The sequence below is a fragment of the Lepidochelys kempii genome, chromosome 9, assembly GCF_965140265.1.
Source record: "Lepidochelys kempii isolate rLepKem1 chromosome 9, rLepKem1.hap2, whole genome shotgun sequence".
Taxonomy (NCBI): Eukaryota; Metazoa; Chordata; order Testudines; family Cheloniidae; genus Lepidochelys; species Lepidochelys kempii.
This window is the reverse complement of record NC_133264.1, coordinates 85,744,188-85,766,589: the sequence shown is the minus strand read 5'-3', so window position 1 is coordinate 85,766,589 and position 22,402 is coordinate 85,744,188. Positions and strand designations below refer to the sequence as shown.

Below are 22,402 nucleotides of genomic sequence, written 5' to 3'. Positions count from 1 at the left end.
CGTCAAGTATGCAGGTGCAAAAGAGTTATACTAACTGCAACAGCTTTACGCCAATGTAACTTGCATTGACAAAAGTTTGTAGTGTAGCTGTGGCCTTAGAAATTGCTGATGGGAGAATCTGATTGGTCCATGCAAATAAGCTTCTGCTGGGATATTAGATGCTTCTACTAGAAAATAGAATATCCATCATGAATTTTGTCTTCAACCTCAAGCACTCTAATATGGAATAATCCATATATTTTTATTACAGGGAGTCAAGTCTTGATGGAAAGGATCTACTGCCCGTTGCTCATTTCTTTCAAGGTCGTTTGATACTTCTTGTCCAGGTTGGAAAGCGGAAAGAATTTTGTTCGTTCTTGTCATAGCTACAAAAACTAGGATTGCAACAGAGAAAGGAGGAGCACTGAACCATCACCGTTTGCACCACTGAAGATAGAGAATCTATCATGAGAGTAAAAGGACATAGTCAAGCCAGAAAGTGTGTGGATAAGTCTGGACTATCGCCAATATTTACAGAAAACAGGCACTCTGTCAGTCCAAAGGTCTTGGACTGGCAGAGAGCTCTTCCTCTGGAGAAATGCAGAAAAAGAGATTCAGAGAACAGGCACAAATTATGGCTTGGTGAGAATAACTATGATTCAGTAGGTCATAGTATTGTCCATTCCTGAAGCACGAACACAAATAAAATAAAGAGGAAGATAATAATTACTAATCCTGTACACTTAAATAAGTCTTTGTGCAGTTAAGAAAAACTATTGTTTTACAGAAGCTCTCACTCTGTTTGTGATCTTAACCTGGGTAGGCCATCTGCTTTGGGAATAAAGAAATGCAGCAGAATTTATATTTGTTTTCTGAAGGAAATGAATAGGAAAGAGAAGATGGAGGAAAATTAGGCTATTTATATGGAATTCAAGAGACATCTAGTGGCTGGTAAGATACAGTGAAGTTTTTCTTGGACTGATATATAAACAAGTCCTTTTCAGAATTAAACTGCCTTGCCTACCCTATTTTACACAAGTTTGGCTATAAAATGCAAAATAAAAACAAACAACAACAACACTTCAACAAAAATCAGGATTTTCATATGCAAACAGAAACTACATCACTAATGAAAGCCTAAGCATATCATCATGAGTCTGACAGAGTTTTGAGAGATTAAGAAAAATGAAAGTAATAAACATTAGAAATAATAATTACCTCTTAAAAGGTTTAGTTTAAAAATATTAGAAATTATGAATTGTCTGTAACTGGAAGGGGGCTTGCAGCCCAAACATTATCTCTGATTTTCATCTGTGTTCACAATGTATTGTTACTACTCCTTTATAGCCTGTAAGTATTATAATAGTAGAATAATCAGTTTAATAAATAATTTTGAGTTTGAAAAAGACTACTTAAACCAAAATATTCACTACATTTTGGGTCCCTCAATTTCTAACAGATACCACTCACCACATTTCCACCCCCTTGTGTGGCCACTTACTCCTATCCCCTTGAGGAGAAGAACAACAACTATAATAATAAAACCTGTGAAGTTCTGGCCTCATGCTTTACCCTCATAAAATTTACTCACAGGAAATTAACAAGCACTTAGAAATAACTTAGCTGAATAAATTAGATACCATAGATGTGACCCTGTATGTTTATAGTTTTAAAATCCAACACTACCTGAAAAGGAAATTTAAGTTAGTAAAAATGGTATCTTCTACTAGTTAATAAGGGCAGATTTGGAAGGTAATCAAGGGGCAAGGGGGATGGTTGAGGGGATGGGGAATACATGGATAGGAAATGTGCTGCTAGTTGATATGTCAACCAGACCATCTTTGCTGTTATAAGCAGCTGTGGGAGTAGACAGGAGGCATTTATGGCCTTTTTCCTACTGAAACGTGCTGCTCATTTTTGGGGGGCCATGTTCAAAGTCTTGGATGGGTATTTTATAAATAAATAAACAAACCAATTAAATTCAGTTAGAATGGCTATATTATCCAGACTGAAGAAAGAATGCAGCTGAAATGCAGGGTATTAATTTGACCGATATCTTAGTCAAATTGGTACTGTGTTTTATTTATGATCCAACTGTTCACAAACTAGTCTACTGTAATATGAGCTAGGTAAAGTGTCATGACTTTTTAAAAATGACTACATTATACAGGAGAATTCTTCTTTAATTTTACGTTTTACCTACTATAACATACACTAAGTCACCTGCCACAATAACTGTTTTTTTGTAGAAACACTCAGCTACTAGACTTCTCATTATAGTCCTGAAATACAAATACAAGAGATAAAGTATTATTAACAAAAAAAATAAAATGTTATTTTATGTGTAATCAAATCATCTTCATCTTTTGATAGCCTGTCAGCTAAATCTGAAAAGTGATTCAATTTAAGACCAGTTACAGACACACAGTTTGGATTATTTATTTTTAGTGTGGAGTGAGCAAACAACAGATTTGTAAGGGCAGTCTATCTTTGCATTAAGCTCTTTGGCTGACATGAGACTCAGACTTGCCAGGTTTTGTAATCTGTTTGTTTCAATTTCATTGTAAAGCACTGTTTAGCTGTGCTGAGAAAAAGGCCACCACATCTTATGCTAGGAACTGGTGATGAGAACATAGACCAAAATGACCATTCTCATACCTAATTGTTTCCTACACTCCAGTGTTCTGGTACAGATCCAAATTCCACATAATTCTGCTTAAAGAAACATAAAACATTATCTACAAAATCTAAGCTTCATGTAATTGATGCTTGTACATACCATAGCAGTTCTAGATTTGATAAACCAGTCAAATCTGAACTGGGGAGCATTGCGCACACACTGCCTTAGTTCTTCATAGACATTTTCTTTGTCAAAGCCCATCTTGTGTAACATGCATATCAAGAATCTATCTTCTTCTTCTGTGTAGTTTTTGCCTTTGTTTGTTCCATACTGAATACGCAGCTGATGAAAAGGGGCTTTATACCTTGCAATCTGAATGCAAAACAAAAATAAGACTTATTGGTGGATGTACAACACTAAATTAAGGCTTTACCACTTAATTGTTACAAGCAGTATGAGTTGTTTATGACAAACAATATTTTATATTTTCATTCTGCTTTTCAACCAAAAGCATTTATAAATTTTAACCACTATTCAAACTATACACAGGGATCACTTCCTCTCCCACTGAAAACTAGCCAACTTTGGTGTGGAAAATACCAACGCTACCCAAGTGTTTTCTTTCTAAAGGGAATTGAAAGACACTTCATCCAATGTTAACGGTAGGCAGCACTTAGTACGAGAAAATTAATGGTAAGACTAATTAAAAGAACAAAATTTTGCAACTGTTACTTTGGCATCCAGAGCTTTCTTGATACTGATCCTTCGTTGGATTCTTGCCTCTCCTCGTTCAATCTGAGCCATAATCCTCTCAATGTCCTGCAGTTCATTGCAACGTTCCCAAAAAACGGCTAAAGGAACAAAATATTCAATCTGTAAAATAATCTTGTCATTATGTCCTTGTTTGGATGAAGAATTCTGTAGCAAAACAGTGTAATATTAAAGAATGCAGATTTTCTGTTCCTTGATATTTGAAGATTTATCAAACACTATTTCACTAGGCTATGTGAAAAACAAATTCAGACACATTCATGTTTATCAGTATCTTTAGAGGTGAGCTACAAATAACTCAAATTATACTGACTTCAGTTTATTTACTTTAATGAGGTCTGTATGGATAAAATCCTGCACAACTTTGTATATGTAAGGGAGTACATATTACATCAATAATAGTGGAGACAAGTCTAGTGTCAGTGCAACAGTCCGCCATGTGAAGGAACCAATTTTTGGTCTTTCACTTGTCCTCTGTCTTAGGTCAGCAGGCTCATACGAACTCATTCTTGGAATCCTCTAAGTCAGTGCTTCTCACGCTATCTGATGTGGGGGACCAGCAATTTTTTTTTCCCAATGTACGCGCAGACCGGCAGCCGATGGTCCACGGACCACCACTTTGAGTAGCACTGAACTAAGTGACATTCGCCAACCCCAAAAAATTTAAAGAAGTTCTGGAGAGACTTGAGTCCAGCCTTCTTTGACTACAGGAAGAACACTCAAATGTAAGATGTTAGGAGAGGTTGCCTGGTGAAATCGAATGGAGGGAAGCTCAAGGAAATAAAGTCAAAAACTATTGTGTACTTCGCCACAAGCTGAGGGCCTGGTTTCGTACATCAATTTATGTGATATTGACATTTTGAGGAAAAATTTCACAGAGCTGTTGACCGGCATTTTCCTCAAAGCGCTCAGTTTACTTATTTCTACTGCATATTCACTCACGTTCTGATGTTAATACCACAAATATTTATTGTTATTAATGGCTACTATATACAAGTCCAGAAAGCTACTCCAAGTTACGGCCCCAATCCTGCAAAGAATTGTGCATGTGCTTAACTTTACACAAAATAAAGCATGTTTCTTCGCAGGATCAGGATGTAAAACCAGCAAAAATCCCAGAATAGAATAAAAGAGAAATCACATCCATCTGTATTAGTATTGGACTGGACTGAGATGTGAAACTGTGTGTGTTAAATTCATCCCTGGTGTAACCCAGTGACTTCAAAAGAATTACACGAGGGATGGATCTGGCTCTCACATTATTTTGAGGTTTCATAATACGGGTGTTTTTGCTCTTTAAATATTTGCATGATCGTTTGGTTTTATTCGTGTGTATTGTATGGGTTGAGTAATATTAAATAATCTGTTCTTTTTGGTTTGTTTCATCCAGTTCTGACATGCGCACCTACTTTGCTTACATCAGTGTTGAAAATGTCCTGTGGGCCAAATTCAACCTTGAAGTAAATGGGCACAATTTAATTTGCTTCAACAGAACAGCCTTTGTTTACAGCCTTTGTATTCGGCTGTCTATTATGTGCATATACCAACAGTAGGCAATGTCAGCTCTGTAATCACTGCCAAGAAAACGGGAGTCCCACACTGAAAAATAAACAAGTCAGCCCCTTGTACAATGACACTGTCAAATTTAGATGAAGCAAGTCATGATCTAAAAATCAGCTAGTGCAGAATAAGAATACATAAAGGTGCTTTCACAGCATAATCTGCCCCAGGACTTCACGTTTTCTAAGAGGGAACACATTCTTTTAACCTTTCACATTCTTCCAAGCTCCGAACCTTGTAATTCCAAAAGTCATATGACAAAACAGAATGGTTATATAGATATGATTGTGAAAAGATATACTTGAATTTAAACAAACCTGAATACTCTATGACTTCCTCTGGTGACTTTCCTTCCACCTCACGGGCAATATTATCTATATCATCACGTCCATATTTCTCATTAGCTTTAATAAACTGATTAAAGTCTCTTTTGTTCCAGTTGGTAAAACCCTGCAAGCAGAGAGATAAAGACGTCACTATCAGGTACAGGTGGAAATATTTTGCTAGAACTTTTCTCTTAGAATGTACCATTTTCTCCAATTGTTAATGCTTCAGTACAGTGCCACATAATTACAGTGGTTAATGGTCTTTCAGGATTTCCATAAACTTCTATTATCCAGAGTTTATTACTCAGTCAAAGATCTCTAGTGAGTTTTTGTGCATAACCCCTCATGCATCAGTAAGAACAAATTTTTTTCTTACCTGAAAATGGTATTTCTCCAAAGAAACAAGCTCAATCCACATCCTAATGGATTTAGCTCATACTTCAACAGGCACGAGCAACAAATAAAATGACTGGAGTTTGGGGAGCACCAGTCCTGGTGCCCTTGAAAGTCACCTAACCAACCAAACCCCAAATGCAATAGCACTTATTTAGAATACTTACAAACTATAAATAAGATACATCTGGATGGAAGCAGAACTGTACCAAGAAAAGATCTCTGTTCTGACACGATGCAATCAAATGACAGTGTTATTGAGAGTTTCCAAACAGCAAGCCAGTTATGCATTGTAGAAATGGAACCAAAACTACAAAAACAGCTAAATGAGATACAGTGCACAAGATCATCATCAAAGATGATGCATTGGTTTTAGGACAGGGGCAACAAAAAGAACCAAGAATAAGCAAAAAAAAAAACCCACAAGTCTGAAGGGTGGTTTGTACTGCACTGCACTTGTTTAACCAGAGAAATACCATTCAGAAGAAAAAATAAAAATAAATAAATAAATTGTGGATTCTCCAAGTGAACAGGCTCAGCCTACAACTTAATGGATCTGTATAAAAACAATCCTATGATCACAATACAGGATTCTTTTTTAATCAGTGAAGCTAGTACTGATGACTACATCAGCAGAGGCATAAGTTTTTACCCTGCTGTACCTGATGAAGTTGTGAGTAGTAAACAAAAAACTGTAGCCTTGCAAATCTTTTCTAAAAAAGGTAAAAGATAAATAATAAAAGATATTACCTTTCCCACCTTGTCTCTCTAATATACTGGGACCACACATCTACACACTGCAAACAACTAAAGCAGCATTGTTTCTCTGTCCATTAGACTGCAGCACTTTTGGTACAATATGTCCATTTCTCTACAGAGGAAAGGTTTCTAGATTATAAAACTACTACTCTTTCAGTCAAGCTCTCCTCCTCAATAATTTATTGTTAATATGTCAAATCATCAAGACCAGCATTCAGATATTCGGGAATTGGTCTCATCCAATGACAGTGTCAGGTACCTGCAGAAGCCAAACCTATCCACTGACATTTGGTCAAGATGAACGAGATTTTAGATCATGTCTTATTCTTGCCATGTGATAACATTTGCCTGTCCTGTGTGACTTTTTAAAAAATATCTTTGGTAAGAGTGGGTAGGGTAGAAACATACTGGAAACCCGCAAGACTGGGAATGCATCCACTACATAAGTTGTGGTACCACTTGCAGATATTTAAGAGAATGGCAGTTGGATAGGAGAATCCATTGAGACCTGAGGACCCAAAAAACTTGGGGAAAATACACCTCACAGTTTGTGGGATTGTGATCAAAGATCAGAGTACAGTATTTTCAGAAATGGTATATATCATAGTATCTGTATAACAGCATGGTTCAAATATATTAATAACTAATCTTGGTCTATTATATACTTTTTAAAAGAATGTTACACTTCCTACCTTAAATGTAATGAAAAAAAATATATTGTAAAATAAATAAATAAAATAATAAAAACAAAAACTGAAGAGAGTAACATAAGTTATTGTCTATGGGCCAAATCCAGCTTCTTTTACTCACACAAACAGTTCCACTGATTTCATCAACAGCACTGACGTGAATCAGGCAACCAGGATGGCCTTAATTTAATACATAAGGTATCACAGGCAAATTAAATTTGAGAATGGAATAACCATGGGAGACGACAGCTAGAGCCTCTAACTCAAACACAGCCCCTCCACACACATTTGACGTTGTAAGTAGTAAATACATAACGGGGGAAACAGAAATTCGATCAACAGCTCTTCAATCTAGCAGACAAAGGTATAACAAGATTCAATGGCTAGACAAATGCAGACTAGAAATAAAGTGCAATTTTTTTATTTTTATTTTATTTTTTATATATTTTTTAATAGTGAGGGTAATTAACCATTGGAACAACTTCCAAGGGTTGTGGTGGATTCTCCATCACTGAACATTTTAAAATTAAGATTGGATGCTTTACTATAAAATATGCTCTAATTCAAGCTCAGCTACTGGGCTTTAAACAGTAATTAATTCATTGAAGTCCTATAGCTTGTGTTATGTACAAAGTCAACTAGATCACCAGAATGGTCCCTTCTGACCTGAATATAGGACTACATCAAGAAATCTTAGGGAAGAGAACCAAGGCCATCTTTTCCAAAACACAGGCATCTCCCTGATTCTAAGAGAGGTCACATAAAAATCCCATGGTATTTAGTCCTGTGCAGAAATTAGAAAGTATCTAAAGACATTGCAGGTTGTGCTGCAACTCAGATATTAATTCATGGCATCACTACTGCATACATACACCAAACAGATTAAAAGCTAGAAACCTGCGCATTGAATTCCTGAAGCACTTTCCTGGTATTTAATCAAGCAAAACTAAACACATTTTAATGACACCTTTGCTTCAGTAAGGGAAAAAGAGGCACTGAGTAAGGCAGATTTGGCCCCCGATAGGGACACAAAAGCTGATGTATGGTAAAGCTACAATATTAAAGGATTCTGATTTTATTTATACTATCAGAAACCCAAGTTGGAATTACAGATATACATTACACACACTTTGGAAGTGTATTACTTGTTTAAAAGAAATATAAAACGTGCTAAAAATGTCATTACATTGCTTAATTGGATGATCAGTTTGGACTCTTTCTTCTCACTCTTTACCCTGTTTCTCCTAGCCTCTCTCTCCTTCTCTATTCTGTGGATTTGGTTTTCTTTCTCGAGTCTTTAGTCTCCTTTCCCTCTCCCACACTTGATGAATTTCTAGTCAAATACAACTGCCAAGATGGCTGGATAAAGCAAAGCACCATTTAAATGTCTTTAGTTTAAAGCATTGCTGCATTTAGACTGGAGGGATATTTTTCACTACACCTAAACATTTTGTGCATGTGTTGTTGTTTTTTTTAATTTCATAACCTTTTAATAGTTTTGTTTTACTGTATACAATACTGAATGAAAAATGTGAACTGCCATTTTTATAAACACACTGCAGTCTTCCATGTATATTTTAATAGTCATCTTTTGATGAAACGCTATGCACTAAATACTTCAGCTACTTTTATCATTTTACTTGTGTGAGCAGCTTTTCTTTTTCTTCACTTTCTTCTGGAGTATGAGGTGCAGAGTCATCTATCTTCTTTTGTTCTTCTTTTTGTACCTGAGCTGCATTTGGGAGGTCAGGATTCCTAGGGACCTAAGATCATCAATAAAAGGATGAGCAAGGAGTAAAAGAACAGTGTTATTAAGGGTACTGTGCATACTCATATCAATCTCACTTTACAATTTACTCTATAAACACAAGTTAAGTTTGACAGGATTGATGCAGTCCTCACCATTGAGCATTTGTTACAAAAGGAAATGTTTCTGACACCTTGATATACTGGTAGAAAAAAAATTTAAAACATGCCACATAGCTACTGGAACATTTTTTTTTTTTCAGCTGGATTTACAGTTTACAGAAATGTTGAGGTTGAAAATATTATTCTTTCAGGCAAGGTGTATATATCAAACCATAAGTCATTCATCGACATTTGCTTTTTCTTGGCTTCCAGGCTCTTGTTTCATTGAAGTGTAATGTTAAACCTCACTGGTAAGCAACCAAAGGATCTCAGTTAATTAAGTTCCTTAAGGGTGAAGCAATTCCTCTCTATGATAAGTGCTGTTAGATCCCATAAAAATGATAAAGATATATTTCTCCAGTGATTAGGAACTAAAGCAGACAATGACTTTTATAACTATTATCTTTCCACTGTGAATAGAACAATTTAAACGTTATTTTTCCCCTATTGTTGCCTAAGAGACAAGTGTTTAAAAAAAATGTTATCGCTCATCCCTCTCACACACGAAGGCCTAATCCTGGAAAATATTAGGTCTGCTTTGCACAGTGCCAGGTCCTGTGCCAAGCACATCTTGGGCATGAACTACAAACAAGGAAAGGCACAGCTCTTAGCTGGTGTAAATTGTCACACTTCCGTTCAAGTCAGTGGAACTATGACAACGTTAACCAGCTGCATGTCTGCCCCACTGTGTAGAACAGAGGTATACGCAATATAAATGTATACGGCACCCTATTTACAAAAAGAAGCTTTGCTGATTTAAAGATAGAAGATTACAGCATTAGGTAGAGCAAGGCAGGTATCTCTTTATGTCCCTGCCCAGACTGCAGCAAGTTTTGTATTTTGACCTCTGTACTGTGTATTACATTCTGAAGCACATCAGATTTGAAATCTGATTTGAATGTGAGTGTTGAACATGCAAGCAAGAGTTTCTTCCCTTCATACTCATCACCATCAAAAAGGAGTTACACATGAATGCAGGTGAAGTTCTTAAAACATGCCTATGTGGTGGAACAGCATCTACTACCCTGCCTACCTATTAAAAAGTTCCCACCTATTGGATCCACACATGTGGACTCAGGGGCTTGTTCCCTTCTCACTGCAACACTCCAGTGTGCCCCAGTGCATCTGAAGCCAGCACAAAATCTCTTTCCTGACACAAGGAAGATCTTTCACATCTCCTCTGCAGCCACTCTACCCATGTCTTTCCTGCACAGGGTACTGCTGGAGATCTAGGGCACAGAGAACTTTGTTCTGGGCCCTTCCCTCACTGCTAAATTCCAACTGTAAAGAACAGTGCCCAGTAGTGATCTTGCATACCACATATTCTGTGATGGCAAGACACAAAGGGATAAATAAAGAATTAAATTTAAGCCTTAGCTAAGAATTTTCTCTTTTGTTGTTTTTAAGTTGAACCATAACTGCTACAGTTTGTTGTGATTGAATATGAACTTTTCTCTGATCTAACATCTAGGCAGAAGGTTGTGGCATATGAGCAATTATGCCATCTCTATGTCACCAAAAGGACACCCCTCAATGACGATCAAGTGGTCAGCTAAGGCAAGTACTGCCTCATATTAAGCCTGCCAAACACTTCCATTATAAGACCCTATTTTCTGTTGCTTAGAACTTTGCCAAACTTAACCATTCATGTTCAAATCCTCTATGCCAGGGAGCTGCCCTGGGCTACATTTTTTGGGGAAAACTTCAAACAAAACTGCTGTTTTTCAGAACAAGACTAACAAAAAAAAAAAACCAAAACCACCCACATTTTAGTTGTGTGAAATTCTGGTAACCTTGTCTTTGAAAAGCTCTAGTGTCCACATACTCTGGACCAGGGACTTGAAGTTTGTCAGGTGGGCTTTCTGTCAAGGATGTGCTTTTTTGCTGTCCCCATGAAAACCTGGCCAAAATTATAAGGCTTTGAAAAACTGCAATTTGCACATGCTCATTTGTAGATTTTAGTAGCTGAATTTCCCAAAGATTCCATTTACCCTGGGCATGCCCCAGCTCATGGCTAAGCAGGGCTTTCCCTACAATTGCAGCTCTGGGCTGCGACAAGTTTGGTTGTAGAAGATGGAGGGTGTGTAGTGGCAGAGAGAGAATATCACAGGGAGAGAAAGGACGGTCTCATGGCTAAGGAAATTGAATGCTGCCCTGGAGAACTGGATTCTATCCCTGCTTTTACCACAGAGTTCCTATGTGATGCGAGGCAAGGTGTCACAGAGGTAAATGCTTGAATATCCGTGAAGCACTCAAACACTGTAGTACTGAGCATCACAGAAAAGCCCATAAGGAAATTAATAATTCTGCCCACTGAATTCCCACATCAGAGTTTATTATATCAAAAGAACAAAGGAATAAGAAATTGAAAGAAAACTTAAGAGGAGATATGATAAAGATGTCTTAAATTAAGAACGGCATATTAAGCAAATGGGCCACTCCTTTCTGACCTCTCCTATAATTCAAAGTAGAACTATGAAATTAAAGGCAATCAAGTTGAATGGACAAAGGCAAATATTTTTTTAATTACACAAAATTCATAAATATGTAAAAGCCACTTCTATAGGACATTATTCAACTATAGCATTGTAAGAATCAAAATGTGATTGCACTTACATATAACAGAAACAGTTGCACAAGCTATGACAAAATTACAAACTGTATCATCCTCATACTTCTGGGCATATGGTAAGACAATAACCAGCTGAAGTCAGCAAGACATTTCTTGCTGTGGCATATTACAGTATTGCAAAAATGGCAAATTGAAGTGCATGCTGGTAGTTTTCTCACCTTACTCTAAAGAGTCCAACATAGGCTGCTAAATCTGAACACAGGATAAAGGACTCAACCTATCTTCGCTGACCTGTTCCAGTAAGGTCTATTATTAAATAGAGAAAGCTGACAATGCGTTTCCCTCCCATTCAAGCAACCAACACTATAGTTATACCATTGTGCTCCAGGTGGTTAGTGTCTCTCAAACTGTGAGGTCCACTAATCTTGAGAGACATCAATCAGGCTTAGTAAACTGAAGAGATACACTGATATTTACCTATAATGCAATTGAAGCTGACTATATAATGAGCACATGGTTAGGAAGTTTCTAATTTGTTAAAATTGCTAGGCTCATTTTAGCTAAGAACTCCGCAAACTGCTCTCTGTCAGTAGTAAATAAAAATACTTTAATTATTGCTATTTATTTTACACTGTGTGTAACTGTGGTAGGTACTTCACAACAACGAGATGACATGGTCGCTGCCCTAAAAAGAGTTTACAATCTATGCCACCTAATGTATTTTTAATTTTATTTAAACTCTAGAGGAGACTCGCATCGTATCCCCTTTTTTAAATCATATACTCAGGGAGATACAATATTATAGGCCCTCTTTACCTCGTAAGTGGAATGTTAGGGCAAATTTTAGTACGTTACCAGTGTTAAGGTTAATATACACAACTCCTTTAAGTCTTTGTATTTTGCTGGAGCATCATTTTTCTTTAATAACTGTTACTACATTTGCCTTTCACCTGTTCTCCATGAGTGCTCAAAAATGATTGCCAATGGCTGTGGTATCACCTCCTTCCTTTAGGAACTCAGATGAATTTAATCTAGTGCTACTGATTTAAATATATTTAAGTTACCTATGTGTTCTTTTACCTGCCTCTAGTTGATATTTTAGTTCTAGTTTATACGTATATCACCAGCCTCATGCTTCTTTCATTCTTTTTGCTGAAAGTGTTAAGCACATGCATTGGGAAATTACCTTTTCCTCTTCTAATTGTGCTCACTCCTTATTGAACACTAGTCCTACATTTTCCTCCATACTTTTTGCTCCTAAGTAGCTTCCCCTCTCCCTTCAAACATTAAAACCAAGTTTTGGCAATACTACATCATTTTGCCTTTGTCATGTCAACATCATATTTGTTGCTATGTAATCCCATCTTCTGATTTCTCCTGCATTACATTTTTTAGATCACTTCATAATTTCATGTTCCGACTATCTTTTTCTGGACAAATCTCTTTCCTGTGTGTCTCATTTTGTCACAACTGGCCTGATTTCTGCACTAAGTTATACCTGTGTAAATAAAAGAGTAACTCCACTGAAGTCAACGGAGTCACATCAGTATAAACTAGTTAGTGCAAGTGTAAGAGAGAAGAGAATTCAGCAGCTGAATAGGGGAGGTGAAAGTCCTGCATTAGACATGAATCCAGCTGTTAGGGCTCAATTAGGGGAATCAACATTGTTGGTGTCTGTTTTAGTCTTTTCTTAGTATTAATGAAGTGGGATGGGTTTTTTGTTGTTGTTGTTGTTGTAAAACATGAGACTGTTCTCTTGGTTACGTTTCCTGGATCTTGTTAACTCCACATCACAAGAGATCCAAGAAAATACTGAGTAATCAAACCTACAGTAAGTCAACACAAATACAAGATTGCTAGAAAGCCTCTAAATTACCTATTAACATGACTTTAGTACTTTCATTTTCCTTAAAAATTTAGCAATTCTCACTATTACAACAAATCTGGATACACTGATGCTAATATATTTAATTCATTTGAAATAAAAGAAAAGTCATTATTACCTTATAGCCTATAGTCTTGCGATAATAAAGAATTTCTTTTTCCAGAAGCTCAAACAATCGTGGTGGAAAAAACTGGAAATCTTGAATGTTTGGCTGTTTGGGGGGTCGTGGAGCCTTTAAAAATACATATATATTACCGTTACACAATTTTCTATTACTTTCAGTTTCCATTGTCCATACAGTAGCAACGTTTTACACTGTAAAACACATTGATTTTACTACAAGTTGAAAAGAGTGGTACAGATTAAAAATCGATATTCTTTTACCTTGGGAACTTTTGGTTCACTAACACGCAGGGCTTCTCTAAAATATGCATCCACTGCATAGTTTGCTTTGCGCTCTCGTTTTGGAGGCTCTATCCATTCCATCATACTCAGCTACACACAAACAAACAAATGAAACAGTTTAAATAACTCCAAATATCTTTCTGAAATCACAAAAAAGCAATTAGTCAGTTTGGGTTGAACTAATTAAGATAGTGTCCACCGATAGATGAAAAGTATTTCTATTGTGAGCATTAGTTAAAGCTTATGGTTCAACAGAATTCATGCTACTACAAGGTTCATCACTAAGCCCTGGTCTACACTAGGACTTTAGGTCGAATTTAGCAACGTTAAATCGATTTAAACCTGCACCCGTCCACACAGTGAAGCCCTTTATTTCGACTTAAAGGGCTCTTAAAATCGATTTCCTTACTCCACCCCTGACAAGTGGATTAGCGCTTAAATCGACGTTCCCAGCTCGAATTTGGGGTACTGTGGACACAATTCGATGGTATTGGCCTCCGGGAGCTATCCCAGAGTGCTCCATTCTGACCGCTCTGGACAGCACTCTCAACTCAGATGCACTGGCCAGGTAGACAGGAAAAGAACCGCGAACTTTTGAATCTCATTTCCTGTTTGGCCAGCGTGGCAAGCTGCAGGTGACCATGCAGAGCTCATCAGCACAGGTGACCATGATGGAGTCCCAGAATCGCAAAAGAGCTCCAGCATGGACCGAACGGGAGGTACAGGATCTGATCGCTGTTTGGGGAGAGGAATCGGTGCTATCAGAACTCCGTTCCAGTTTTCGAAATGCCAAAACCTTTGTGAAAATCTCCCAGGGCATGAAGGACAGAGGCCGTAACAGGGACCCGAAGCAGTGCCGCGTGAAACTGAAGGAGCTGAGGCAAGCCTACCAGAAAACCAGAGAGGCGAACAGCCGCTCTGGGTCAGAGCCCCAAACATGCCGCTTCTATGATGAGCTGCATGCCATTTTAGGGGGTTCAGCCACCACTACCCCAGCCGTGTTGTTTGACTCCTTCAATGGAGATGGAGGCAATACGGAAGCAGGTTTTGGGGATGAAGAAGATGAGGAGGAGGAGGAGGTTGTAGATAGCTCACAGCAAGCAAGCGGAGAAACCGGTTTTCCCGACAGCCAGGAACTGTTTCTCACCCTAGACCTGGAGCCAGTACCCCCCGAACCCACCCAAGGCTGCCTCCTGGACCCAGCAGGCGGAGAAGGGACCTCTGGTGAGTGTACCTTTTAAAATGCTATACATGGTTTAAAAGCAAGCATGTGAAAGGATTACTTTGCCCTGGCATTTGCGGTTCTCCTAGATGTAGTCCTAAAGCCTTTGCAAAAGGTTTCTGGGGAGGGCAGCCTTATTTCGTCCTTCATGGTAGGACACTTTATCACTCCAGGCCAGTAACACATACTCGGGAATCACTGTAGAACAAAGAATTGCAGTGTATGTTTGCTGGCATTCAACCAAAATCCGTTCTTTCTCTCTCTGTGTTATCCTCAGGAGAGTGAGATATAATTCATGGTCACCTGGTTGAAATAGGGTGCTTTTCTTCAGGGACACTCAGTATAGCCCATTCCTGCTGGGCTGTTTGCCTGTGGCTGAACAGAAATGTTCCCCGCTGTTAGCCACAGGGAGGGGGGAAGGTTGAGGGGGTAGTCACGCGGTGGGAGGAGGCAAAATGCGACCTTGTAACGAAAGCACATGTGCTATGTATGTAATGTTAACAGCAAGGTTTACCCTGAAAGAGTGTAGCGACTGTTTTATAAAATGTGTCTTTTTAAATACCGCTGTCCCTTTTTTTTTCTCCACCAGCTGGATGTGTTTCAATGATCACAGGATCTTCTCCTTCCCAGAGGCTAGTGAAGCTTAGAAAGAAAAAAAAACGCACTCGAGATGAAATGTTCTCCGAGCTCATGCTGTCCTCCCACACTGACAGAGCACAGACGAATGCGTGGAGGCAAATAATGTCAGAGTGCAGGAAAGCACAAAATGACTGGGAGGAGAGGTGGAGGGCTGAAGAGAGTAAGTGGCGGGCTGAAGACAGGGCTGAAGCTCAAATGTGGCGGCAGCGTGATGAGAGGAGGCAGGATTCAATGCTGAGGCTGCTGCAGGACCAAACCAGAATGCTCCAGTGTATGGTTGAGCTGCAGCAAAGGCAGCTGGAGCACAGACTGCCACTGCTGCCCCTCTGTAACCAACCGCCCTCCTCCCCAAGTTCCATAGCCTCCACACCCAGACGCCCAAGAACGCGGTGGGGGGGCCTCCGGCCAACCAGCCACTCCACAACAGAGGATTGCCCAAAAAAAAGAAGGCTGTCATTCAATAAATTTTAAAGTTGTAAACTTTTAAAGTGCTGTGCTTAAAGTGCTGTGTGGCATTTTCCTTCCCTCCTCCACCACCCCTCCTGGGATACCTTGGTAGTCATCTCCCTATTTGTGTGATGAATGAATAACGAATGCATGACTGTGAAGCAGCAATGACTTTATTGCCTCTGCAAGCGGTGATTGAAGGGAGGAGGGGAGGGTGGTTAGCTTACAGGGAAGTAGAGTGAACCAAGGGGCGGGGGGTTTCATCAAGGAGAAACAAACAGAACTTTCACACTGTAGCCTGGCCAGTCATGAAACTGGTTTTCAAAGCTTCTCTGATGCGTACCGCGCCCTCCTGAGCTCTTCTAACCGCCCTGGTGTCTGGCTGCGCGTAACCAGCAGCCAGGCGATTTGCCTCAATCTCCCACCCCGCCATAAACGTCTCCCCCTTACTCTCACAGATATTGTGGAGCACACAGCAAGCAGTAATAACAGTGGGAATATTGGTTTCGCTGAGGTCTAAGCGAGTCAGTAAACTGCGCCAGCGCGCCTTTAAACGTCCAAATGCACATTCTACCACCATTCTGCACTTGCTCAGCCTGTAGTTGAACAGCTCCTGACCACTGTCCAGGCTGCCTGTGTACGGCTTCATGAGCCATGGCATTAAGGGGTAGGCTGGGTCCCCAAGGATACATATAGGCATTTCAACATCCCCAACAGTTATTTTCTGGTCTGGGAAGAAAGTCCCTTCCTGCAGCTTTTGAAACAGACCAGAGTTCCTGAAGATGCGAGCGTCATGCACCTTTCCCGGCCATCCCACGTTGATGTTGGTGAAACGTCCCTTGTGATCCACCAGAGCTTGCAGCACTATCGAAAAGTACCCCTTGCGGTTTATGTACTCGCCGGCTTGGTGCTCCGGTGCCAAGATAGGGATATGGGTTCCGTCTATAGCCCCACCACAGTTAGGGAATCCCATTGCAGCAAAGCCATCCACTATGACCTGCACATTTCCCAGGGTCACTACCCTTGATATCAGCAGATCTTTGATTGCGTGAGCTACTTGCATCACAGCAGCCCCCACAGTAGATTTGCCCACTCCAAATTGATTCCCAACTGACCGGTAGCTGTCTGGCGTTGCAAGCTTCCACAGGGCTATCGCCACTCGCTTCTCAACTGTGAGGGCTGCTCTCATCCTGGTATTCATGCGCCTCAGGGCAGGGGAAAGCAAGTCACAAAGTTCCATGAAAGTGCCCTTACGCATGCGAAAGTTTCGCAGCCACTGGGAATCGTCCCAGACCTGCAACACTATGCGGTCCCACCAGTCTGGGCTTGTTTCCCGAGCCCAGAATCGGCGTTCCACAGCATGAACCTGCCCCATTAGCACCATGATGCATGCATTGGCAGGGCCCATGCTTTCAGAGAAATCTGTGTCCATGTCCTGATCACTCACGGGACCGCGCTGACGTCGCCTCCTCGCCCGGTATCGCATTGCCATGTTCTGGTGCTGCATATACTGCTGGATAATGCGTGTGGAGGTTGATGTGCTCCTAATTGCCAAAATGAGCTCAGCGGCCTCCATGCTTGCCTTGGTATGGCGTCCGCACAGAAAGAAGGCGCGGAACGATTGTCTGCCGTTGCTCTGACGGAGGGAGGGGCGACTGACGACACGGCTTACAGGGTTGGCTTCAGGGAGCTAAAATCAACAAAGGGTGTGCCTGTACATCAAGGAGTATTTCAGGCAGGACTGCACGGAGGGTTCCAATAAGAAATGGTGCACCAAAGTTATCGTTGTTATTGGAACAAGGAGGTTAGCCTGGCCTCTGATTGATACATGGCTAGATTAACCTCGCTGCGCCTTCTCTGTGACTGACTGCAGTGTGATCTAGACAGGGGAGGAGGAAAATGAGTACAAAACAAATCTGGTCTATTTCTTGTTCTGACCCACTCCATCTATCCTTTACATCTTTGGCTGGCAGCAGACAAAAAAGGCGCGAAATGATTGTCTGCCCTTGCTTTCACGGGGGGAGGGAGGGTGGGAACGGGGTCCTGACGATATGTACCCAGAACCACCCGCGACAATGTTTTAGCCCCATCAGGCATTGGGATATCAACCCAGAATTCCAATGGGCAGCGGAGACTGCGGGAACTGTGGGATAGCTACCCACAGTGCAACGCTCCAGAAGTCGACGCTTGCCTCGGTACTGTGGAAGCGCTCCGCCGAGTTAATGCACTTAATGCACTTAGAGCATTTTCTGTGGGGACACACACACTCGAATATATAAAACCGATTTCAAAAAAACTGACTTCTATAAATTCGACCTAATTTCGTAGTGTAGACATACCCTAAGAGACAAATTCTGATGAAAGCATTTTAAACAAACATACAAAGAGGATTTCACAGGGATATGGAGGTGGGGAAGAATAGGTAAGTAGCCATGTGGAGAAGACAAGGGATGTGGCCCTTCATTCCACCACTACCTCTGCCAAGACATGCTAAAAAAAATCTACATGGAGGGCTGTACCTATGCTTTACTTCTGGGCCTACTCTTACCTCTGGCAGCATTACTCATGCACATGCTATATTCTAAGCAGTAGTAGCTATTGAATGGAAATTTGCCAGAAACACCACAGATATCCAGCAGATAATGCCATATACTAAGGCTACAGCTCAACTCCACCCACTATTGTCTGATATACCACAGGACATAGAGAAGAGAGGTGACAATGTTGTGCTGGCTTTGCTCCTCTCCCTGTGAGTTTTAAGGGACTTTCCAGCAGACATTGTTATTTATCCCCAGTGCATATGCAACTGAGAGCACGACAGAACCTTATATTAGCAAGGTGCATTTTTCTACCATATTTTCAAAAAGTTGTCAACACGGCTTCAAAGAGATCTGAAATATTAATTACCATTTTAGGCTCTGAACCTTCAATGACATCTGCCTGGACAGACTCCTGCACTTTTACAAAGCTCCACCAACGTCAATGAAGCTCTGTGAGAAAGCAAGATTCTACCTATACCGACATCTTTGCAGTACCAGAGCCTCAGGCTGCATTCAAGAATTTGTTAGTGTATATCTCCAAATATCTATCATGGCCAAGCTCTTCAGTAATCACCAGTTTTGGCAACAAATGTTTTTGACAATGGTGAATTAACCGTAATCATACAAACAGGTTCTACAAGATCAATACCACAATTGGTACTGGTTGAGCTGCCTTGTTCCAATTCAGAATAGAAGATACTATCAGGAGTAAAATATAATGCTGAAAAGATTTCCAAAATGGTTTCCCCCACCCCCACTGTTTGGATTTGAAGGTAAGCAAGGAAGCTTAAAGGTGAGAATAAATATATGACATTATTCAACCATGGGAAGAAACTGCCTTGCTATAAAAATATATTTCCTTTGGAGCATAATTTAAATAAGTCAAGGGCCCTTATTTTTGGTTCCTGCTAAGGAGCACTCAACAAAATTCGGTAAGGGGGCACAAAGGTGGCACAAAGCCACCTCAGTCTCATACCCAACCTGCACCGGATGCCTAAGAGGCTGTTAACAACAGATGGGATTTGTGGAGGTGCAGGGAAAATTTGGTCACCAGCCACAAGGAGGGAAGTGGCAGCTGCACACACCACTGGACAATACCCTTATCCTGGGGTGATCCTCTTGTAGCCTGCTAAACAGTTGCCGGAAACCTATACACCACTGGAGTGGTGCAAAACCACCCTAATGCCCGGGAGAATCTGGCCCATGTTCTTTTGAAGTCAATGGGTGTAATTTTTATCTCAGTTACACAGGAATAAAACCAATGTAACTCCAAAGACTTCCAAGAGGAATGAGGCATAATAGAAGTTGTGCCTTAGTCAGATCTACAAGATTTGGGCAATAGCAGCTTTCATCTTCTGCAATGGATGTTTGTAAAGAGTAAGTTTTTTGATAGATGAAACTGATCAATTTTTTTTACTTTTAATAGTACCATAGATAAAGCAAAATTTTAGAAGAGCAAAGTAAAAATTTTTAAGTGAATTCCTAGCCTCTTATTTACAGCTATGGGACTCCCAATGAAATGTTTTTATGCTTGTGAAAATCTGATTCACTCATCACAATTGTAATTAAAGTAAACACATTGCTACATGTACAAGAACACAAAGTCACCTTTTGTTTTTCTCTATAATCTTCACCTTCAAAGTTGTATAAACTCATCTCTGTGTCCATAGTGAAGTTCCTTAAAGAGCTCTCTCCCATTTTTTGCAAACGTTCATTCATTTCAGCTGTCTAAAATAAGGCACAGAGATAAAGTTACCTTTATCAACACATCTGAGATACTCTAAATTCTGTGTTAAGTTTCTAAAAAAAAAATCAGCATCACTCAGTTAAGTTTTCTCCCTTCTTTTTTACTTTCATGCATATTAGTACTCATCTTTCATGAGTAGAAGTAACCATCTCCTTCATTAGGATCTGAAGCACACATTTTATTCCAGTCCTTTGCTCTCGTGCACTGAGACTTCCTATTAAGCTAAGTTTAGTATGCTGTTATGATGTGCCCCAACATCTCCTATACTTTATGCTGGTACCAAATAATTTCAACAAAATTTATGTACAACTCTTCTGAGCTGAAAAGGTTGTTCATTAGCCCACTAAGCTACCTACTGCCATATATAGTTTCAAAAAGCTCTTACATCTATTAAAAAACTGTCATAAGATTTCTGACCAAAAGTTTAACAATACTCACTTCTAAAAGCTTATTTAATGAAACAACAGCGCTAAAACTAACATTAATTTATTTGGACTTGAAAAAAATAACTGCTGCTTTTGGGAGACCTTAAAAATAAAAACTTATGAAATATTAGATTGTAACATATTTAGGTAACTTACTGAGAAGCAGGAAATGAGAGCACAACTAAACAGACCTATCGCTTTTTCCCTTCCAAGATGTTTCCTATTATATAGGAGAAGCGGCAGATAGCTGCTAGTTCAATAAATTCAAATTTTATCAGATTTTTTTTTTTTTTTGTGGATGAGCAACAAAACAAAATTTACAATTTTGAACAGGTTTGGTGATTCCTAACACTTTTCTCTTACAATTATGTTTCAAATTCCAAATGAAACTATGCTCTCACCTTCTTTTCACCTCTTTCCAAAATAGTGGAAATATCTTCCTCTGTCAGTTCACTGTCCTTGGAAGCAAAAACATGTGTGGCTCCATGCCGGATCATCTGCAGCATTTCATCTTTTGCTAGTTTGTTAGACTGCTGATCTATGAGTCTTCCTAGCATCAGAAATACATTGAATGCTTTAAACCAAAAAGGTTAACCCTTCCCATGCCAAGCCCAACCTGAAACACCCTTTCCATCTAGTGAGGATCAGCTTCCCATTTAGCAACACAGGAAGGACAGGGGAGTCGCACACTGAGCTTCAACTGAAATTGCAATGCAATTTTACAGTTCAATATATTACAGAAATGTAAATAAATACAGTACCTACTGACTGTAACTGTCATGGAACACATCTTTTTTTATAGCATGCATATTCAGAGAAGCACCATTCAATAGCTACTTTGCTTTTACTAATTCAGTTTCTTAGGAGTAGGTGCTCTGTCCTGCACTCTTTACTCAGGCAAAACTCCCATTAATGTCAAAGAAAGCTCCATCTGAGTAAGAAGTGAAGAATCAGGACTTTAAATGAATGCTTGCTATTTTACGTTCAATTAATATTCCACTATTACAGACATCGGGCCTGATTCTTCAATGCCTTGCATTTTGTATGGTGAACTCTGTGCAAAGTGAAAGAACCAAATTCTGTCCTCAGATGTGTATACAGTATTTGATACCTTGCTGAATAACTATAGAGTCCAGTCTCAGTTTTATCTCAGCTCTTTCTACAATCCTGTCTTCAACAGTATTGTCAGTGATAAGTCGGAATACACGAACTGGCTTCTTTTGACCAATACGGTGCGCACGATCCTAAACAAAAAAATAAAATAAAAAACCTCTTAGGTAACAGGAACATAGCAGCAATTTGGCTGAAATATCTTAGCACAAGCACCAGAAGAAACTGTCTAACTTCAAATTATTCTAGATTATTTTCTTGGCTTCCTACTTACTATTGAATAAGTATTATGTTTACACAACTGATTTTTTTTTAAAAGCACTATTACTGTAATATTTCTACATACTGGGAAAGATTCTGACTGATCTCAGATACACCAGTGTAAATCTAGAGCAAATGAACGTA

The 22,402-nt window shown here is 39.6% G+C and overlaps 1 protein-coding gene across 4 annotated transcripts in view; it reads right to left on the bottom strand.

The window, feature by feature from the left end:
* SMARCA1 (SNF2 related chromatin remodeling ATPase 1) overlaps positions 1 to 22,402 on the bottom strand; it is a 76,138-nt gene that overhangs the window by 9,216 nt on the left and 44,520 nt on the right. For 2 of the 4 annotated variants that reach the window (XR_012160976.1, XR_012160975.1), the window contains exons 14-23: positions 21,999 to 22,131; positions 21,289 to 21,437; positions 20,324 to 20,443; positions 13,847 to 13,957; positions 13,581 to 13,694; positions 8,738 to 8,860; positions 5,248 to 5,380; positions 3,332 to 3,450; positions 2,759 to 2,971; positions 1,198 to 1,327 (exon numbers count right to left, since the gene is read on the bottom strand). Coding sequence is in view for 2 of the 4 variants with exons in the window: in XM_073361261.1 (XP_073217362.1) it covers positions 2,759 to 2,971; positions 3,332 to 3,450; positions 5,248 to 5,380; positions 8,738 to 8,860; positions 13,581 to 13,694; positions 13,847 to 13,957; positions 20,324 to 20,443; positions 21,289 to 21,437; positions 21,999 to 22,131 (1,215 nt within the window). In the remaining 2 variants the exon portion in view is untranslated. The remainder of the gene's footprint in view (positions 1 to 1,197; positions 1,328 to 2,758; positions 2,972 to 3,331; positions 3,451 to 5,247; positions 5,381 to 8,737; positions 8,861 to 13,580; positions 13,695 to 13,846; positions 13,958 to 20,323; positions 20,444 to 21,288; positions 21,438 to 21,998; positions 22,132 to 22,402) is intronic. The other 2 variants (XM_073361261.1, XM_073361262.1) reach the window with 1 other exon arrangement.